Genomic DNA, 19,310 nt, shown 5'->3' with positions numbered 1-19,310 from the left:
GGAAACTGAGGCTCAAAAGGGACATGTCTGTTGCCTAAGGTCACAGAATAAAGCCTTGACCCCAAGGCTTAGCATCTTTCCCCCACACCGTGCTGCCATGTTGCCTTATTCCAATACCAGGAAGCATGGGTGGCATCATCCATTTTTTGATGCCAAAAATGTGATGAAGTGATTTTAAAGAGTGAAGCGATTCATTGAATTCCCCATAAAGTAGAAAGAGCCAAAGCTTTTTACCCGGAGCTGATTGAATTCAAATTTACCACTTGCTTGCTCTGTGACCTTGAGCAGGGTATTAACGCCTCTGGGTCTTTTTCCACATTTGAAAAATGGGATGACATTTCTCGTAAGGTTGTTTTAGGCATTCTAGAAAAAGAATACATATAACAAGTCCGATGCTCTGTAAATGCTAATCACCTTCCTCTGCCCACAAATCACAACGTTGTCCCTATCTTGATACATTTTATTTGTTTTGGAAGTAAGGGAAAGCTAAGTTATTTATACATTATATATATTAACAGTTATTCCTTAGTTCAGCCCTGGAAAGAATCCCCTCTCAGCCCTTACTTCATCGTAAACTCATCTTCCTTTCCTCTCCCGTGTTCCCTAGACCTCTCGTGGTCCTAGGGCTAGTTACAATCCCCAGCCACCTGGTGTTTGGAGTGTCTGGTTGCATTTACCAGCTCATCAGTGAGCACTGATGCCCCAAACTCTCTTCTTTCCAGCTCTTTTTCTCTCATCTCTTTCTCTTTGATTCAGTCTTTCCTGTTCCTAGACTCTGTGCTTCTTCCTACTTTTGGCCTCTTTCCTTCTCTTTGTTCTTTGCCTTTTCCAGGCATCTTTTCCCACCTTCCCACCTCCCTGACCTTCACTAAGCATTCTCCATGCACAGTGCTTTCAGCTCTTTGCTTACTTGGTCTAATGTTGGCTCTTCGTCTCTACCTCTCTCTCTCTCTTCAGGCCCAGAATTCACGTGGGCCGATGTGATGTCTGTTATCTTTCATCTCATGTTATCTTCATTTTCTGCTGGGCTTCTAAAGCCAGCCCAACTGGCCAGGAGTGCTCCTGGCCAGTGTGAACCCATCACCCTTTCCCCTTGGGGCCACTGTCTCCACTTGTTCTTTGGGGACCTGGTTGCTGTTCGGGTTCTTACCAGCTGACATTCGTCCTCATTCCAGAGGCTACCAACAGTCTGCCTTGCCCACTTCTCAGTAAGACATGGGTCTGCTACTGCCTCAGTAGATGTCTCTCTCCACTCCCTGATTTTAATGATGTCTGACTGTGGAGTTGCAGACAGGGCTGGAGGCTCACAGGTCTGCCCCCCTGATCCTTTCTCCATCTCCTCTTGGCAAGGACAGGGATCATGTCTTCATAGAGCATCTCGTTGTTCCAGCCTTCAGGGAGCACGAGAAATATTGCTTCTTTAAACCACAGTACTAGTGTTTTGGGTTCAGTAGCCCTTCTGTAGTTTGTTGAATTAATGCAAGCTAACCCTATGTGTAAAATACTTTAAGGAATATGTGTTTCAAAGGGTTAGAGTACTTCTGTTGGTCTCAGGAGAAGACTCCAGCTTCCCCGGCACTTGCTGCAGAGGGTTCAGGGAGCATAACCCTGAATATTCTGGTTTCTCTTGGGACCCCTTCACATAATTGTCATCTGTGACTTTGTCAACATTTGTTTTGAACTTGTTTAAAATAACCTGGGCTCCTAGTAAAGGTAAACCTCCATTTCTAGGAAAATGGAGGCTCAGAAAGCTTAGTGATCTCCCCAAGGCTACATGACTGGAAAATTCTGGAACTGTGGTTTGAACCAGGTTAGCCAGACTCCAGAACATGAGACTGTTTGGTTATGCCTAGGTTATCCCCTCCACCCTCACTGAAGTGAAGAAATCTGCTGTGATGGGAACCCCAAAGGAGAGAGGTTCTGAGGCTGTATACACCCCAAGCTCCTGGCCCCCCTCACCTAAGGAGTCACCCAGGGAGCAGCCACTCAGTCTGCCTCACTCTGCTGCCCAGATCCCCCATATTCCCAGAGAAGCCCCAATCTTCCCAGAGAGGAGGGTCCAACCATCTCAAGGAAGCTAGGGGTAGCTATCCTTGTAGAAGAAAGTAGAGCCCTAACATCAGGAAAAACAAGAAAAACCCTAACAACAAAAAACACCTGAGTGTGTTTGTTACTAGCCCTTGTGTAGCAGAGAAATGTTTTAAGGCTTTGTTTGCACGGCCGTACAAGCTTAGGCTGAGTAAAGCCACCAAATTAGAATCCAGCCTGGTCCCCTCCAGGCCATTGCCCAGTTGACAGGGTTAGGGCTGGGAGACCCTCCTGGGATCCTTTTAAGAAATGTATCTGGGCCTTGGATGCCGACGTGCTCACTTTCTACGTCTTTTTTTCCCTTCGCCTCCTCCACCCACTTCTCAAGCTGCTGATTGCTGTGGTTCTTTTTCATGTTGAACAAAAGAGACTACAGGGATCTTGAAACTTGAGCTGGGGACTGGAGGGCACTGACCGAGAGTAACCCCAGCCGGCTCTGCAGAGGGCTTCCCTCCTCCGCCTTCCTGCTGGCCCTCCCTCCTCCTCTCGGGCCCTCCCCCTCCATCCCCGTTCCTCTGCTGGGCGGGAGAGGAGCGGAAGCCATGCTAAGTGGCCGAGAAAGCATCGTGCTGGGTGTGGGGCCTCTCCCCCAGCCGCAGTGGAAGTGTTTCCTTAGCTTGGTCAATGAGGCCTGGCCCAGAGGATTGGCAAGAAACTAAGGAATCTGCCCTGTTCTTGCTCAGCCCACAAGCACACGATTCACTTGTTTTGTTCTTTAGACTCCAAGATCCTGAATTGGTTTTTTTTTTCTTCTTCTTCTTCTTCTTTCCTTTGCCCTACCTTCCTGCATGCAAGGCAAAGTGCCTGGGGAATAGAGAGGCCACCGTTTGCTCCTCCAGATGGGACCAAGGAGGCTGAGTGGCAAGGGTGGGGTGTTTTGGTCCATATTGGAGAGATTGCATCAGGAAAGCTCTCTTGGCCTTTTGCTAGATAGTGACTCTGAGTCTTCTCTGTGGGCAGCGGGGACTCATGTTGAATTTACCAGTCCAGCTCCGTGATGACCATGCTCTGTGACAAGCATCTACACCCTCTCAGTTTCCAGTGTAAACTCTTGAGGGTCATCAGCTCTTTCCCTCTGAAAGAGTGCTTTCCCATTCTTGATCTTGGTTTTCACAACAGCTTGTGAATGGTGTTGGCTCCATTTCACATTGGAGGACACTGAGGCCCAGAGAGATAAAGGAAAGGGAAAAAGCAAGGTTCATGGCTCCACACTTAGGAAAGAGCAAAGCCAGGACTTGAATTTGGATCTTCTGGTGCCTCCTCTGGGCCGGGCACTACTGTACTTTGAAATGACAAAGTCCTGGCCCTCAAGACATTTAAAAAAAAAATTGTTTATTTATTTGTCTGAGAGAGAGAGAGAGAGTATGAGCAGGGGGAGCAAAGGGAGAGAGAGAATCTCAAGCAGACTCCACGCTGAGCATGGAGCCCTATACAGGGCTCGATCTCATGACCCCGAGATCATGATCTGAGCCGAAACCAAGAGTCAGGTGCTTAACCGACTCAGACACCCGTCTGCCCCTCTTCTGGCGAAAAGCTGTGTGCCTAGACAAGGGTAGCTCCATCTGTGTGCTGTTTGAGGGAAGCAAAGGAGGCTATTAGAGCACAAAGGACAACCGCCTAACCCAGCTTGAGGGTGGGAAAGTCTGGGCAGGCTTCCTGGAGGAGATGACTCATGGACCAAGTCATTAAAAAAAAGGGGGGTGGGTGGGTAGGAATTAGCTAGGCCAAAGGGAAGAAGGGCTCTTTTGGACATCTGACTTTCTCCATATTCTTGGCTTCTCCACTCATTTTTCTGCCAGCTATATAATAGAGAAAATGGAGACCGGTACAGAGCCACCCCCCACTCTGGCCCCCACTATACTCCTTTGTCTTCCCTCGCCCATTTTACTCCCCAAATCTTAGGTTTTGAGGAATCTTCTGTATGTTTATCTGCTTGTTGATTTATTTATTCGTTGAAGAACATTTATGGGCACCTAGTATGAATATAGCACTACAACTATAGGGTGTCCTGGCTCTGCCATGCTGAGAGATCTCCCCAGCCACAACCTCAAGAGATTTTTGGCCCCTTGTCCTTTTCCAGAATTTGGCTTCAGCCGATTCCCCCCTCCCTCCAAGCACTTACAGACAAGCCTCATCTTGGTCACTTGCATGACCTGTCTTCCTCATTCCTCCTCCTCCTTTACTGACATGTTTTTCATCTCGCTTATCAGTCTTGAAAGTTCCCTGAGGGCAAGAACTGTGTCCTTACCTTCTCATTACACTTCACTTTGGTACATTGGTAAAGTTTAGTGAAAGAAACCCTTCTCAATAATCAAAAAATTATCACCATTTTTTGAGCATGTACCATGAGCCAGTTTTTCACTATTCATGCTCTACCGATGACCATCTCCAATCTTCCCATCTTGGGAAGGTGGTGATATTGTTATCCTTACCTCTTAGGTGAGAAAAGTTGGTCTCAGGAAGGCAAAATGCATTTCTCAAAGCCACAGTCAGTAAATGGCAGAGTCTAGCATCAAAGTTAGGTTTTCCTGGCCCCACATCCCTGATCTTTGTACCACTCCACTGTTTCTCAAACTCAGCTACAGTCACCTGGGAAGTTGTATAAAATTCTGATACCTGGGTATCAGCTCCGAAGGTTCTTATTTGATGTCGGGGGTTGTAGCCTGGGCATTGGAGTTGTTGTAACACTACCTATTTGAGTGTAACAAGAGCCAAGGTTGAGAAGCAGTGCACTGCCCCACATTGCCTTTCTCTGTCCATGCTGGCTGTAGCTGTTGGCGGTGGTATGTGAATCTAGGTCCATGTGTGTGGTATGCACGTGACCAGAATGTACTCCTTGGTAGCCAGGGATCTTTGGCCCGCCCTGCTGCTCCCCCACCCAGCGATCTCATCACCCTGTGCACATGCACTGCCAAGGGTTGTTGACTAGTAGGTCGGCCTCTTGGTTCTTCTGTCTCACCCGGGGGTGTCATTGATAGGCGGTTTGAGTTTGATCACACCCAGCTGTTCTCATCCTCAGAGCCTGTTGACATAGCAGAAGAGTCTTATAAACACACGGAGTCTACTTGCTGGTCTCAAGAGTGTTGCTCATGACCTCGACCCACTGCAAGTGCAGCCTGGGTCGTCCTCCCACACTTCAGCAATCCTACTGTGGAGCGAGGAGGCTGTCGTGAAGTTCCCGAGCACAGTGTGCACGTTCGGCTCGGGCTTTTCACACTTGGGAGGAATTTGTGGTCCCCGTGGCTGAGGAGGACCAACTCACGTGTGTATTCTGTTCTGCCCGGGGCTCAGAGATGTCTTTATTTTACCCCTATTTTACAGAGCAAGGCAGTGGAGACACAGCTTGGGTGAAATGTCCTGGCGAATAAATGGATACAGATCCCAGCTCTACTGACTCCCATTGTGTTGTTTTTCCCATTGTCCCACGATGGTCAGTGTCTGGCTTTTCATGCCAGGCTTCACTTGAAGCCACCAGGTTTCCTACCTTCCTTTTTGAAAGCTATGGTTGGGGTAAACACCTGGCTGTTACTTTGTGTCCCTGGGAATATAACATAGGGATCCTGTTTACTCCTGGGTTGTAGCCTGGGGATTGTCCTGATATCTCTGGGCCCTTCTTGGTCCTACTCGACTGAAAGAAAATCTGATACTGCTGAGATCCTTCTCAAATCTTCCCAGCCCTGATCTCACCTCCTGGTATTTATGATCTAGCCATCATTCTTTGTAATGACCAGTAATTCTTTGCCAGGCTTTGATCTGGGCACAGGGATACAAAGATAAAACACATATCCTGGGGGCAGCTGGCTGGCTCAGTCCGTAGAGCAGGTGGCTCTTGATCTCGGGGCTGTGAGTTCAAGCCCCATGTTGGTTCAAACCCCATGTTGTTTGCTTAAAAACAAACAAACGAACCCACATACACATATTCTGTATCTCAGAGGCATAGTCTAGTGGAGATAATATGGAAATTAAAAAAAACATTCCTTAAAGTGTGGTCCCCAGACTCCCTGGATTAGGAGTATAAGGAATGCTTATTAAAATGTAGATTCTTTTTTTTGGTCCTTTTTAAAAAATTTAATTTTAGTTTTTCAGTGTTCCAAGATTCATTATTTATGCACCACACCCAGTGTTCCATGTAATACGTGCCCTCCTTAATACCCACCACCAGGCTCACTCAACCCCCCACCCCCTTCCTTCCAAAACCCTCAGTTTTTTTTCTCAGAGTCTACAGTCTCTCATGGTTCATCTCCCCCTCTGATTTCCCCCAATTCACTTTTCCTTTCCTTCTCATAATGTCCTTCCCCCACTCCCGATCCACTATTTCAGAATCTCTGGGAATTGGGCCCAAGAAACAGCATTTTAGTATGCCCCCTAAGTGAATCTTAGGTGCCTTGAGGTTTGGCGACTGTAGGAGTGAGTGCTGCAGTAAGAGTATAGTGTCCTATGTGACGGCCACCACCAGGCTGGTTTTCATGTGCAGGAGGACGTCTTCTGAGGAGGAACGCTAACTGGGCAAGGAACAGCTTCTCGAAGGTGTCGTGAGGAATACCGGGTGTTAGCATGTCAGGTGTAACCAGACAGTCATTTCTTTATAAGTGTGAATCATGCTTAATTTATCCTTTCTATAGCTCTAAATTATTCAAGTTTGCTTAAGAACATGCCTGGATCTGGCACCAAAGACAAGAGTCTGGTTGGGCATTTGTGCCCTCCTTCTGCTTTATCTATGCACGTGACGCCCCTTCACCCCCAGGATTAATTCCTGTCCTCTTTGAGCCTCATACTGTAGCCCCATTTCTGATCAACCCTCTATTTTGCTTCAGTTAAATGATTGGGTTTGTAAGGTCTGCCCCCTAGAGGTCTGTTAGTGGCCTGGGTCTGTGGGCTGCCGTTTGCAAATGAGCATTGCCTAGTCACATGGAAAGGGTGGACTGGTTTTCTCTTTACTGAAAGAAGTTGGGTTATTAAGAGGGTGGGGCAGAAGGAGAAGTGGACAGTCAAATAAAATAGAGCAGGGAAAATGGTAGCATTTCAGAGTGAGGGGACTCCCACCTAACATCTGGTCAGAAACCTCTCATTTTGGAGAAGCGGAGGCTCATAAAGAGGAGGATATGAAATGCCCAAATGACACCACCAGCCACAGACTCCAACTCCGGGGACTAAAATTCTGGATTTCTGGCCCGTGCTCTTTCTGCTTCACTACACTGGAATGTACCTGGAGGGTTTATTTTTGAAGAGATTCTTTATGAAACCCTGCAGCCATCGAGTCATTTAGTTGGGTAGATTTTTAAATATATGCTTGTGTTTTCTTAAAATCTAGCAGACCTGGGTTTTGGAGCTCTGTATCATGTGTTCCACGGTTGAAATTAAAATGAGATCACATCTGTGAGAGTGCTTTGATATGCGTAACACTCTCCTCCAGTGGATCTCAAAGTGTGGGGCCCAGACTGGCAGCATCTGCATCACCTGGGAGCTCCTTGGAAATGGGATTCTCTGGCCTCATCCCAGGCTGGCTGATTCAGAAACTCTGGGGGTGGAGGCAGAAAATCTGTCTTAACAAGCCTTTAGGTGATTCTATTGTCCACTCAAGTTTGAGAACCACTGTTCTGCATCAAGAGGAAGATCAGCCTCCCGGGACTTGTGGGACTAAGGCTTTAAGTAGCTCCGGTGGCATTTGGGAGATAGGAGTAGTAGGGTTAAGTTCACGAATCTCAGATGGGATGGGTGAGATCACTTCAAAGGTTTGGCTTTTTCCTCGAAAAGAAGGGAAGGCTGTGTGAGCGTTCACACTGTTTGAGTCTAGGAGCACACTCGGAGTTTGGTTCTATTAATCTACAGAAAACATACTTTTCATCTCTCCTGTAGGGCAAAGCTCCCTGAATGTCATTCTTCTGTATGTTTCAGCCAGAAGCCTGTGGTTATCAACTGGTTTAAAACGAGACTGTCAATATGAAGATGTTTTCTCCAACTGCCGCATTGTCCTGACTTTTTTTTTTTTTTTAACTTATTAAATGAAAATAAAATACGTTTCTTCACAGGCTTGAAGCTTCAGGATTTCCTAGTGGACAATGAAACCTTCTCTGGATTCCTGACTTACAACCTTTCTCTGCCAAGACCTACTGTGGACAAAATACAGGTGGCCAATGTCAGTCTCCACAAGGTAAGCTGCGATGTTCAGCTTCCTCGGTGGGGCTGATGGAAGTTATATTGTTTAAGAGTATCTGGAAAGAAATGAATAAATGAATAAATAACCAAATGAATTTTGGTTATGGTGCTGAAGGAGGTTATTAGTTCAAGTTCAGCTTACCCATTTTTACTTCTCTGCTCAGGTTGGCATTGCCAAACCATTGAGAGAGTGGAATGTGCAACCTGGGGTCGTGGACCAGCTGGTTGAAATAAACTGATTTCCTGCCTGTCAACTGGCATTTGTTGATAACTTCCCCCTAGAAAGGGGAGAGGTGAATTTAAGTTAAGATGAATTAAGCATTTTTTTAAAAATTTTCACAATTCTCAGACCATAACCAGAGTTAAGGATTATTGAACAGAGCAGCTGTCTATAACATCTATGACAGGAGATTTTAAAAACTTAATGCTTCCTTTAAGGATGGATAAGAAAATTATATAAGGAGAAAAAAATGTTTTTCCCTTAATTTGTAAAACCAGGAAATAATATTGGTGTTTATATAGTATTTTAATCGTAGATTCTTAGAAAACTTCCTTTGGCATAATTAAATATCATAGAGCTCCTGTGCAGTGAGTAACAGACCCAGGTTGTATGGTTATCGATTTTCTGAGAAGCTTCCCAAGTTTATTCTTTGGCAGAAAAGGGCCCTGCTTCTTTACCCTGTCTTACATCTACACACTAGCTTATCTTTACAGTAAGCAGAAATAGTGGAAGTGTTTATGCCTGAAAATAAGATCTTTGCTTTACATGATGTAGAATTTTTAAAATTAGAAAAATGTGCTTACTGCTTTGCCCTTATGAAACTAGGAAAATATGCCTTGTATTTACCAGTTGTATGGTTGGGAGATGGGCCAAAGACAGCAGGCTTATGAAAACAGTTGCATTTAGCACAATTTCCATCTCTCCCTGCCAATTTTGTATCTGCCACATCAGATCAGTTTAAAATGAGGGGCATCCTAAGTGTGGAGGTTGTCCTCGCATGGTTTTAGGGTCTCTCTGTAGTCCACGCTCTCAGACCCAGATACCGAAGGTAGGCTCACAGCAAGGACTACTTGGAGAAAGGAGTAAAACTGAAGGGCACTTGCATGTCTGGTAGTAGGTGAAAACTTCATGGAAACCATGGCAGGCCCAATGCTCTGCAGTGTTAGAAAGCTACACAGGCCTGGAGCGGCTTTGGTCCATCACTCACACTAGGTTGTCCTGTAAGGAGGTCAAGCCACACTAATTGAAACTAACGGGGAGGTAATAATGGACTAATGCAGAATCTGTATCATCCATTCATTCCACAAGTATTTACTGTTGATAATGTTTCAGTATTATGAACTCAATGTGAGCAAGAAAAGCAAGCCCCTCCTCCTCCTACTGAATTTGCTGTCTCCTGGGCAGGAAGGACCATGTATGAAGAGGTGCTGTCTGTTAGGCCCAGGAAAGCAAATTCAGTAGAGAAAATATGGCCAAGGACAGGCTCTCTAGGGGGTCTGGTATAATGAATGCATAAGAATGATTTATAGTTGGCCTTTAATGAGGCCTTTTCATGAGAGGCTTGGCTTTCTCATACTCTACTCTGGGGCAGATAAAATGAAGAGTTCCAAATTTTAAAATTGCTTCAACATAGTTTTCCGCATCTGTGAAATATCTATCCCTGTAAGTAAATAGTATGGATGCTTTTTTGTCCCCATAATTCAGCCCAACCCCAGTTTAACATATCACAAGTTCCAAAATAATGAGAATGTTTTTCTCTAATAAAATAATTAAAATGGTTTCAGGAGTTTAGACTTGCAATTCCTATTTCCTGAATCATGTGTCCCATTCTTTTGAGAAAAAGAGTTTGACTCAGGATTTCCCTTCATAAGGACGAGAGTGTGGGAGATGATGAGTCAAATATAACATTCAGGTTTTAGGTTTCCTCTCAAATTGTGCCTTGATATGTGCCAAAGGTCTGTAAAGAGATCTGATGCATTGCACTATTGCAACGGTGTCCATTCTTCAAAGCTGTATTGACCCTGCCTCCCGTCTTTGTAACGTGGTTTTGCTTGTCTTTCTTTGCATAAAATGCTTCCAGGTATTTTTGCAAGGCTACCAGTTACATCTGACCGATCTGTGCAGTGGATCAGAATTGGAGGAGGTGATTCAACTTGGTGAACAAGAACTTTCCAAGCTTTGCAGCTTGCCAAGGGAGAAACTAGATGCAGCAGAGCAAGTGCTTCGTTCCAACATGGACATCCTGAAGCCCATCCTGGTGAGTAAGCCTGCCTTGTGGAGAAGCTTCGTACACTCGTGCTTTTGGAATGTGAACATTTTCCCTGGATAACATAACTGGTTTTTTTTTGTAGAAACATAGGGCTGGCTGGGAGTTTGAGAGGTGATTTAGCTCAGTGGTATCCTGTTCTTTTAAACCTCTGGGACTTTTCCCAAAGGGTCAAAGGGGGAAGAATGAGTTGGGTATGGCTTTGAGTCTAAGCGTAAGGTCCTTTGTGACTGTTTCAGAGAAGACCTGTTTTTTATGTCTTTTTAAAAAAATATTAAAAATATTTAAATATTTAATTTTTTTAAATATTAAATTTTTAAATATAGGGTTGAATGTAGTTCCAGAATGGGTATATTTCTTTGGATTTTCTGAGAGCTCTAGTTGACATACCTCTCCAACAACAGTGTTTAGCATTTGGTGTTCTGGTCTCCTTACCAGATAGCACTCTGATTTGTCAGTAGGTTCTCTTAAAACCAGGGAAAGACCCTGGTTGTGTCTTTCCACAGAAGAAGGACGTGCCTGGAAAGAGACGTTCCTCATTATAATAAAAAGAAATCAGAAACCTTTGGGACTTTGTGGAGCATGATTTCTTTCTAGAGAGATCCATTATCCCAGGTGTATTAAGAATGTCCAGTTTTTGGATGCTGTGCCTGGATCATACCCTAGAAAGCGACGCTGGAAACATCTCCTGCCATTTATACACTAGTGACCATCAAGAAGTTCTTGTATCCTACTTGACTCTATGATAGTGCCGCTTCTGCCTGAGATGAAGGTAGTAGGAGAACTCTGTGAGTTCTTGGGATTTTCTGTGGCAGGGGTGATGGTGAACCAATCGGTATAAAGGGCTTAGGCCTAGTGCCTAAGATTGTTTTTGTTTTATTCCAGAAGTAGCATTTTCTGTTTCAGTTTAAAAAAAAAAAACAACACTGAATTGCTTTGTTCAGTGGTCTGTGATTCTACTGGTTAATGTTTCTCTGGTATAATTTCAAATAAGGTCTATATTTCTGAATGGGGATAAGGTTTGCAGTTCCAGAAGACTGGTCCAAATGGCTACCTGAGCTCATTGATGTAGACATATGCAGCCTGTTGGCACTTTTTGGGTTGTGTGACATAGAGGGCCAAAGGTTATTAGAAATGGTAGACCATTTCCTTGTACAGTTTTAGTTATTTTTGCTTTATTTCTCTATAAGACAGAAATGTTCATCCTTTCAGCCAGAATGATGCAAATTTTGGAAGTAGGGGTGCTTTTAGAAGACATAGTAATTTATATTGGTGCCCATTCATTGTTTCATTTCTGTTTAATTAATAACCACTTACTGTGTGCACAACCCAGAAAATCCCTCCACTCATATAATGTATGGATTGCACTCCAAGTAGAGTGACAGTATAGCCTTCATGATCTGATGGTCAGCAGCTTAGGTTTCAGCCTGATGATCACTCCTCCCTGGTTGGGAGGGTTAGCATGACACTGTATGTGGAAACGCACCATCAAAACTGTCAGCTACATCGCAGCCTATCTTGTTGTGATTACGCCTTGTAGATCAGTTGGTTCACAACTGGGTATTAAGGTGGCTACCATATGCTTTTTGCACATTTCTTGGGCACAGAGAGCATCTGGTTCTGCTCCTGTCTATGTGCTATTGCTGAGATCTCTCTCTCCATAAAGTCAGAAAATGAGGCTTTTGAATTAGAACATGGTGAGTGGTCAAAATTGTTCTGTGTAAAGGTGATTTTTGAAGGATACCTTTGGGATGAAATGACTTCCAAACATTTTGAAATGTGACTTTTATTTATCGAGTTAAATGTGGCCTTAATTGGAGCACTGGGATTGATATTTGATTTACAGTAAACAGCTTGTTACTCCTGCCACTTGGTTGACATTTCAACATTTTCGATGTTAGATGAATGTGACATGCGACATTGTTGGCAATGGACAGTTAATCACGCTGAGATACACAACAAGAGCCGCAACCAGATGGTTGGTGCAGAGTCGTGGGGAGAGAAACTGGGGTGTCAGTGTGTGTTTCTGTCCTAGAAGTGGATTTTCAGTAAAGACATGTTTTGAAATATTTCTCTCTCTCTCTCTCTCTTTTTTTTGGTTAGCATGGGTGTTTTTCTGTTTTTCAGCCAAGTGTATTCTCTTTCTCCTGTGCTGCTTCTGTCTCCTGCTGACCTCTGGACAACAGTGTTTTGACCATTTGGGGGGAAGTGTGGCAGAGGGGAAGGGCCACGGGCTTGGGGTCAGCTGCGTCTGGGTTCAAACATTGCGTCAGCAATTTTACCAGCTGTGTGACCTTAGATAACTTGAGTGTGAGTAAGCCTCAGTTTCTTTTTCTTTGACATACAGATTATACACTTTATCCTTTGTCATTATTGGTCATGGATATGAAGAGCATGACAAGGGGACTGGCATATGTTAGGTGTTCAATAAATAGAAGTTGGTCATCAACAGAAATATTTTCATGCTGAAAGCAATTGCTGGCCAGATAGAAATTTTCTTCTGTGTTAGGACTCAGTCATGCCAAGCAAAGTAGTTCTGAAGAATATTTCAATGAAAAATTCTATTCTTTTTTTTTATTAACATACAATATATTATTTGCCCCACGGGTACAGGTCTGTGAGTCGTCAGGCTTACACCTTTCACAGCACTCACCATAGCACATACCTTCCCCAATGTGAAAAATTTTATTCTTTGCCTAGATGTTGTCAAGGCTGCTTACCCTTTGGATTCTTATGTGTACACCTCAATTATTTATACCTTGCATGAAAATTAATACCGGATGTCAGAATGTTACTGCATCCTTAAAGTTCTCTGGGATTAATAGTGATTTCCATTAGGCATTCTCCTTTTAATTTAAAAACATATTCATTTATTGAGCTATGTTAAATTCATTATGTGTCAGGTATATTCTGGGAGCTGAACTCAACTGAGATCTTCACAAGGATGGCTTCTGAGGAGTACAAGGATACGTCAATATATGAAATATTATCTCCAGGTTAAATGCATTTGTGAAGGGAGACTTAACGTTCATGGTACTTGTACTGTTGACTTAACAGCCTCTAGGAGGGGATCGTGGCAATTAACAGTGACTTCTTTTGTCTCACTGCTCAGCAAGATGGATTTGGCTGTTAGTTGGCTGGGGCAGGTGAACTTTCCTTGCACGTCCTTCTTGAAGCAACACCTGCCTTTCCCAGACAGAGGAGACATCTTTATGAGGAAGACCTCTCTCTGCTGTCCTCCAGTAACCTCCAATCTGTTTTGGACTGCGAGAATGAGCCATAACACGGGACTAGCAAATTCTGGCCAGAGGGATTTGTTTGCTTCTCTTGTCAAGGTCCTTGCTCATAGTGTTGGTTTCTTATTGTTGCTGTAACAAATAACCATACACTTAGCAGCTTAGAATAAAATGATTTATTATTTCATAATCCTGTAGGCCAGAAGTCTGGGGCACAGTGTGTGGTTCCCTTGGGTCTGCTCCTTAGAGTGTCAAGAGACTGAAACCAGAGGCTTTATAGCACTGTATTCCTTTTTAGAGGCTCTGAGGATACATCTGCTTCTGAGCTCATTAAGTTTCTTGCAGTTGTACGACTGGTGTCCCTGTTTCCTACCTGGATGTCAGCTAGAGGCCGGTCTTTGCTCCTAGAGGCTGCCAGCATTTCTTCTCATGATTTTCATGTGGACTTTCTCCAGCCATTCTGGGTCAAGACTCTCTCATGCTTTAAGTTTTTCTCTTTTCTTTCTGCCATATCTCTCTGCTTCTAGCCAGAGGAAGTCCTCTGCCTTTATGGGCTCACGTGATTAGATTGGACTCATCTAGGTAATCTAGGATCATCTCCCTATTTGAAAGTCTACACATTTAATGATATCTATAAAGTACATTTTACCATGTGATTTAACATACTCAGGTGCCAGGGACTAGGACCTGGCTGCTTTGGGGAGGGCACTCATCCTGCCATTAATGTCTTTTACTGAAAGGTATATTTCATTATGTCTTTGAAATGTTTCCTCAGTGCTCTTGGCTTTTTATTAGTCCCTCTTCAGCTCTGTACATTTTCTTGGCCATATTCTGGGAGTGACTCCAACACATAATAAACATTACCCACTAGGTTTTTTTAAAAAAAGATTTTATTTATGTATTTGACAGAGAGAGATCACAAGTAGGCAGAGGCAGGCAGGGAGAGAGAGGGAAGCAGGCTTCCCGATGAGCAGGAGCCCAGTGTGGGGCTTGATCCCAGGACCCTGAGATCATGACCTGGGCTGAAGGCAGACCCTTAACCATCTGAGCCACCCAGGTGCCCTCCCTGCCCCCACTAGAGTTTTTAATGCACAAACCGAAGGCAGCAGTGACTTTGGGAAGTAGAACGTCTCTGAACAAGACATGAGACGTTCACCAACAGAGGAAGATTTACTGTGGGTCTGCTTTGTACCAGGTCCTGTTCTAAGGCACCAGAGCTTCAGCCCTAATCAGGGAAGACAAATACACATGGAGTTTTCATTCTACTGGGCACTGGGAACCAACTTTCAGGCTGAGATTGGGAATTTGAGGAATTCTTCACAGGTTCTGGGTCTGTAGACTGAGGGCTGTCCTTCCATCCCAGTTTCCCTGATGAGCCCTGAGCAGCTCCCTGACACCAATCTTTGCCGGCATGAGACACTGGAAGGCTGGAAAGAGCGTGGAGTTAGCTAAGCTTGGGTTCTAGTCTTGGCTCACCATTGTTGCAGTGATATAAAAATGGTGTCTGATCCCTGAGGTGGGGCAAATGGTGTCTGATTCTTGAGTTAAGAAGGACAGGCATATGGACTTATCTTCATTTTAGTAACAATTTGGGGACTGCACAACCATGTGGTTAGATTGCCTTGACCTCTCCGGATACCTTTACCCTAAAAGGGAAAGTTCAGTTTCTGTGGAACAAAGAGCTCCCTTCACATGTCTTCTGATGCATGCAGCATATTCTTGCAAAGGCAGAACTCAGTTCACGGGACAAAGGAAGTAAAGTGAGTGGTGCCCGGAGGTCCCCAGAAGAACAGTGATCTCACAGCTGGGCTCTGTGTAGATTGAAGGAACAGACAGAGAAGGATGAAACAAAGTCATTATTGTCTTGCAAGCTCTTTGTTTCGCATCTTCTTGATCCTTAGACAAAGGCTTAGAACACAGAGGGTCATGGCTCATTCATTTTGGGGGCTACATACTTCAGCTTATCCCATGCAGTCTTTAAGGCATTTGTGTGAATTTTTTGCAGGAGAAAGTAGTTGCTTTTCTCCTCCTGCATAAAATTCATACATTTGTGATAAGTACTAGATTTTGTTTGATGTTGTTTGATTGTACTGCCCATCTGTTCACAGCATATGCTTTCATCCAGCAGTCCATTGCAATCCTTCATTTGGTAAATGACACACCTCATAGATTACTCTTAAGCCTGTGTGTTTAGGGGGACCGAGTGGCCCAGTTGATTAAACGTCTCCCTTTGTCTCCCAAGTCATGGTCTTGGGGTCCTGGGATGAAGCCCTGTGTCAGGCTTCCTGATCTGTGGGGAGTCTTCTTCTCCCTCTTCTTCTGCAGCTCCCCCAGCTTGTACTCTCTCACCCTCTCTCTGTCAAATAAATAAATAAATAATCTTAACTGTTTACTTAATTCCTATAGGAAAAAGGGAGCACACAACTGGAGATAAGTGGGTGAATTAAACCGTGTTAATAGGACTTACTCTACTCCATCTGTGTAGACATTTCTGCCTCAGACTGTTTCTTCCTTGAAAAGTGTTGCTATTTCTGAAATTAAGGTTCAGGTTTGATTTTAGTCCTGAATTATGTGGTAATAGATGTATTAAACTGTGTTTATAAACAGCAAAAAAACTGGGGCACTTGGGTGGCGCCATGGGTTAAGCCTCTGACTCTTGGCTTAGGTCATGATCTCAATGTCTTGAGATTGAGCCCTGTATCGGGTTCCACACTCAGCACAGAGTCTGCTCAGGGTTCTCGCTCCCTCTCCCTCTGCCCCTGTCCCTCGCGCACTCCCTCTCTCTCTTCCTCTTTCTCAAATGAGTCAGTAAATCTTTTTTAAAAAAAGAAATAGCAAAAAATTATTTTAATCGTATTAAACACATCAAATTTAAAAGTTAATATTTAAGTTGTTGAGTTGTTTTTAAAAGATTAGTACTTCTCTCAGATATGAGTTTTGAAAGTTCCCTGCATTGGTAAGAAATATTAAAATGTTCCTCAAGGGAAACTTCCTTGTCATATGAGTCATTGGAAAGAGGTAGACATCTTCTGGATGGCAGTAGTCTTTGTACCTGGTATCTGGCTTACTTTTTTTCAGGTCGAGCTAATACATAAAATCTTGGCCCTGAGTTGGATTTTCTGAATATGGGCAAAAGTAGAGGTTTTTAGCCTTCTTTGAGAGTAAGGGAAGTTTGAAATGTTCTCATGAACACCTTGTAACATGTATTCACAGGGGAAAAATGAAATTGTGCATTATATTGAAAATCCTATTAAATATATATGCATCCACATTATTTAGTAGTAGGGTCCCTGAAAAACTTGGATGGAAATAAGATTTTTGTAAATTGAAAGGAGTTTTCAGTTACACTTAATTTCGTAGGTGTTCTGTCTTCTATTTCCATTTGGCTATGGCTTCTCAATGCATTGGTAATCTCTCCCAGTCTTTATTTTATATAGTGATTATCTATAAGTTTTATTTATTTATTTATTTGACAGACAGAGATCACAAGTAGGCAGAGAGGCAGGCAGAGAGAGAGGAGGAAGCGGGCTCCCCGCTGAGCAGAGAGCCCAATGTGGGACTCGATCCCACTGGGATCATGACCTGAGCCGAAGGCAGAGGCTTTAACCCACTGAGCCACCCAGGTGCCTCTATAGTGATTATCTATAAACAAACACTTAAATTAATTCATTCAACAAATATTGAGCCCTGATCTGTGCCATGCACTGGGATAGGGGGCTGTGGTGAGCAAGGTACAGCTTTCTTTGTTTCCCTGCTGGTGGGCAGTGGATAGGACAGATCAGGAACCGAGCAGATACATCCTCTGCTGGGTGTTATGTAGGCCTAACCCACACTAACCCAGTCTTTGAGGATCAGGAAGGAAGCATCTGTTAAGTTGGGACCTAAAGAATAGAGTTCAGTCAAGTAAAGAGCAGGGAGAAGAATGTTCCAGAACCTGGCTCGTGTATGGGGTCCAGAGTGGAGAGAGAAATGAAGGTGGTGTTAAGGGGAACCACAGAGTTCTGAGTGGAGCAGATGTAACTATGGGGAGTTTGCTGATAGAAGGGATGGTGAGACAGGGTGCTGCGGAGGTGACCATAGGTTAGAGGCCACCTTTCAGGAGCTGTGTTAGGCTTTTGGGCTTCATCTGTTAGAGCAAGTGAACCCACTGAAAGGCTCCAAAGGGTGAGTGACTTGATGATGTGAATTTGAATGACCTTTGAAGCAGGACTCACGCCAGTCCATCTCCTGCCCTCCTGAAGTGCTTCTCTCTTGCTTTTGGTTTTTCTTCCATGCACATTTACTGGGCACCAGATTATTCTGTGCCAGGAGCTATGTTGGATGCTGGGTTGAGATGAAACATCAGCTCAGAAATCAAAGTCAAATTGACTTGGCTAGGTTACTGGCTTTTAAATTTTCAGTTTTTTACAATTTAGCTAAGCTACTAGGATAGAAAGACTATAATGAAATCATCTGTTAGACCCAAGAAAGATGGGGCACAATGGCCTTTGTCATTCTAGGGACAGTGTTCCAGAATGTCATGCTTTTAGGCAGTGTTGCCATGTTGTGATTGACACACTGCAGAAATGGGTGGGTGCCTTTTGGGTAATAGAATATGCTTTTGTCTGTTCTTCCTGTAATGATATTACAATATTTAGTTATGATCTAAAAATAACAAATGATACATGAATTCTGGTTAGCTTAACATAGGTCATGTAGTCCCTCACTAAAGGTTTTATCTTTCCTCTCTTTCCCTATTTCTTTATATGAGAAAATCACTTGCCTCCTGTGGTCAATGGGGACCATGTGATTTCATAGCCAAGGGAATGTTTTTGCTCAGGAAAAATAATAGTAGGAATTTCAAACTACAGATTGTTTACTGGAACTCTTCCATAATATTAGTTGGCAAGCTTTGCCTGCCTTTGTCAAGTATTAGCAGGAGACCACAGTTCATAGTAGGTGCAAGCACGGGGTTCTCAGACCTCATTTTTGTGACCCAGTTTCAGGGCATGTTTCCTGGGGTCAATTTTATTCAAGGAACTTAGACATCTTTCAGATCAGATATGTAGTCAAGCCAGCTTACACTCTTGACCTTCCTTCCACTCCTGCCTGCTCTGTTTCCTTTCCTCCTCTCTCCCTCTTCTAGTCTTTCATTTAATTAGAAAATACGAAGGAGTGAAAACTTACAAAAAGGCACAGAGAACACCCTTGTACACAACATCATCTGTTGTCCACCTTGCTTGCTTCTGATTCTTTTCAAGAATAAAACATTACAGGCATTGTCGATGCCTCCTCTTTCCCTCAGAGACAGACACTCCCCTGGAGTTGCATGCTTTTCTGCTTTCTACCATGTAGATGTATTTGCATTCTGTTAATAACAACATACCCTGTTGGTTTGTAGGTGTTCACATTGTGTATACGTGTATATTGATCTGCAGCTTGCCTTTTTTACTCCACATTATCCTGTTGAGATTTATCAGTATTGATACATGAGGCATCTGATTCATTTTAACTGCTACATGGTATTTCCTTTATATACCAAAATTTAAAAAAAAAACTGTTCTTCCAAAAAAATAAAAATCTG

At 43.7% G+C, this 19,310-nt stretch overlaps 1 protein-coding gene across 2 annotated transcripts in view; it reads left to right on the top strand.

Annotated features, from left to right (window-relative positions):
• Positions 1 to 19,310, top strand: part of ABCA1 (ATP binding cassette subfamily A member 1) — a 127,143-nt gene that overhangs the window by 43,913 nt on the left and 63,920 nt on the right. For both annotated transcript variants that reach the window (XM_080820555.1, XM_080820556.1), the window contains exons 6-7: positions 8,118 to 8,239; positions 10,326 to 10,502. In XM_080820555.1, coding sequence (XP_080676681.1) covers positions 8,118 to 8,239; positions 10,326 to 10,502 — 299 coding nt within the window. The remainder of the gene's footprint in view (positions 1 to 8,117; positions 8,240 to 10,325; positions 10,503 to 19,310) is intronic.

The sequence above is a fragment of the Martes martes genome (assembly GCF_963455335.1).
Source record: "Martes martes genome assembly, chromosome: 12".
NCBI classification, from domain to species: Eukaryota; Metazoa; Chordata; class Mammalia; order Carnivora; family Mustelidae; genus Martes; species Martes martes.
This window is presented reverse-complemented; position numbering and strand designations above follow the sequence as displayed.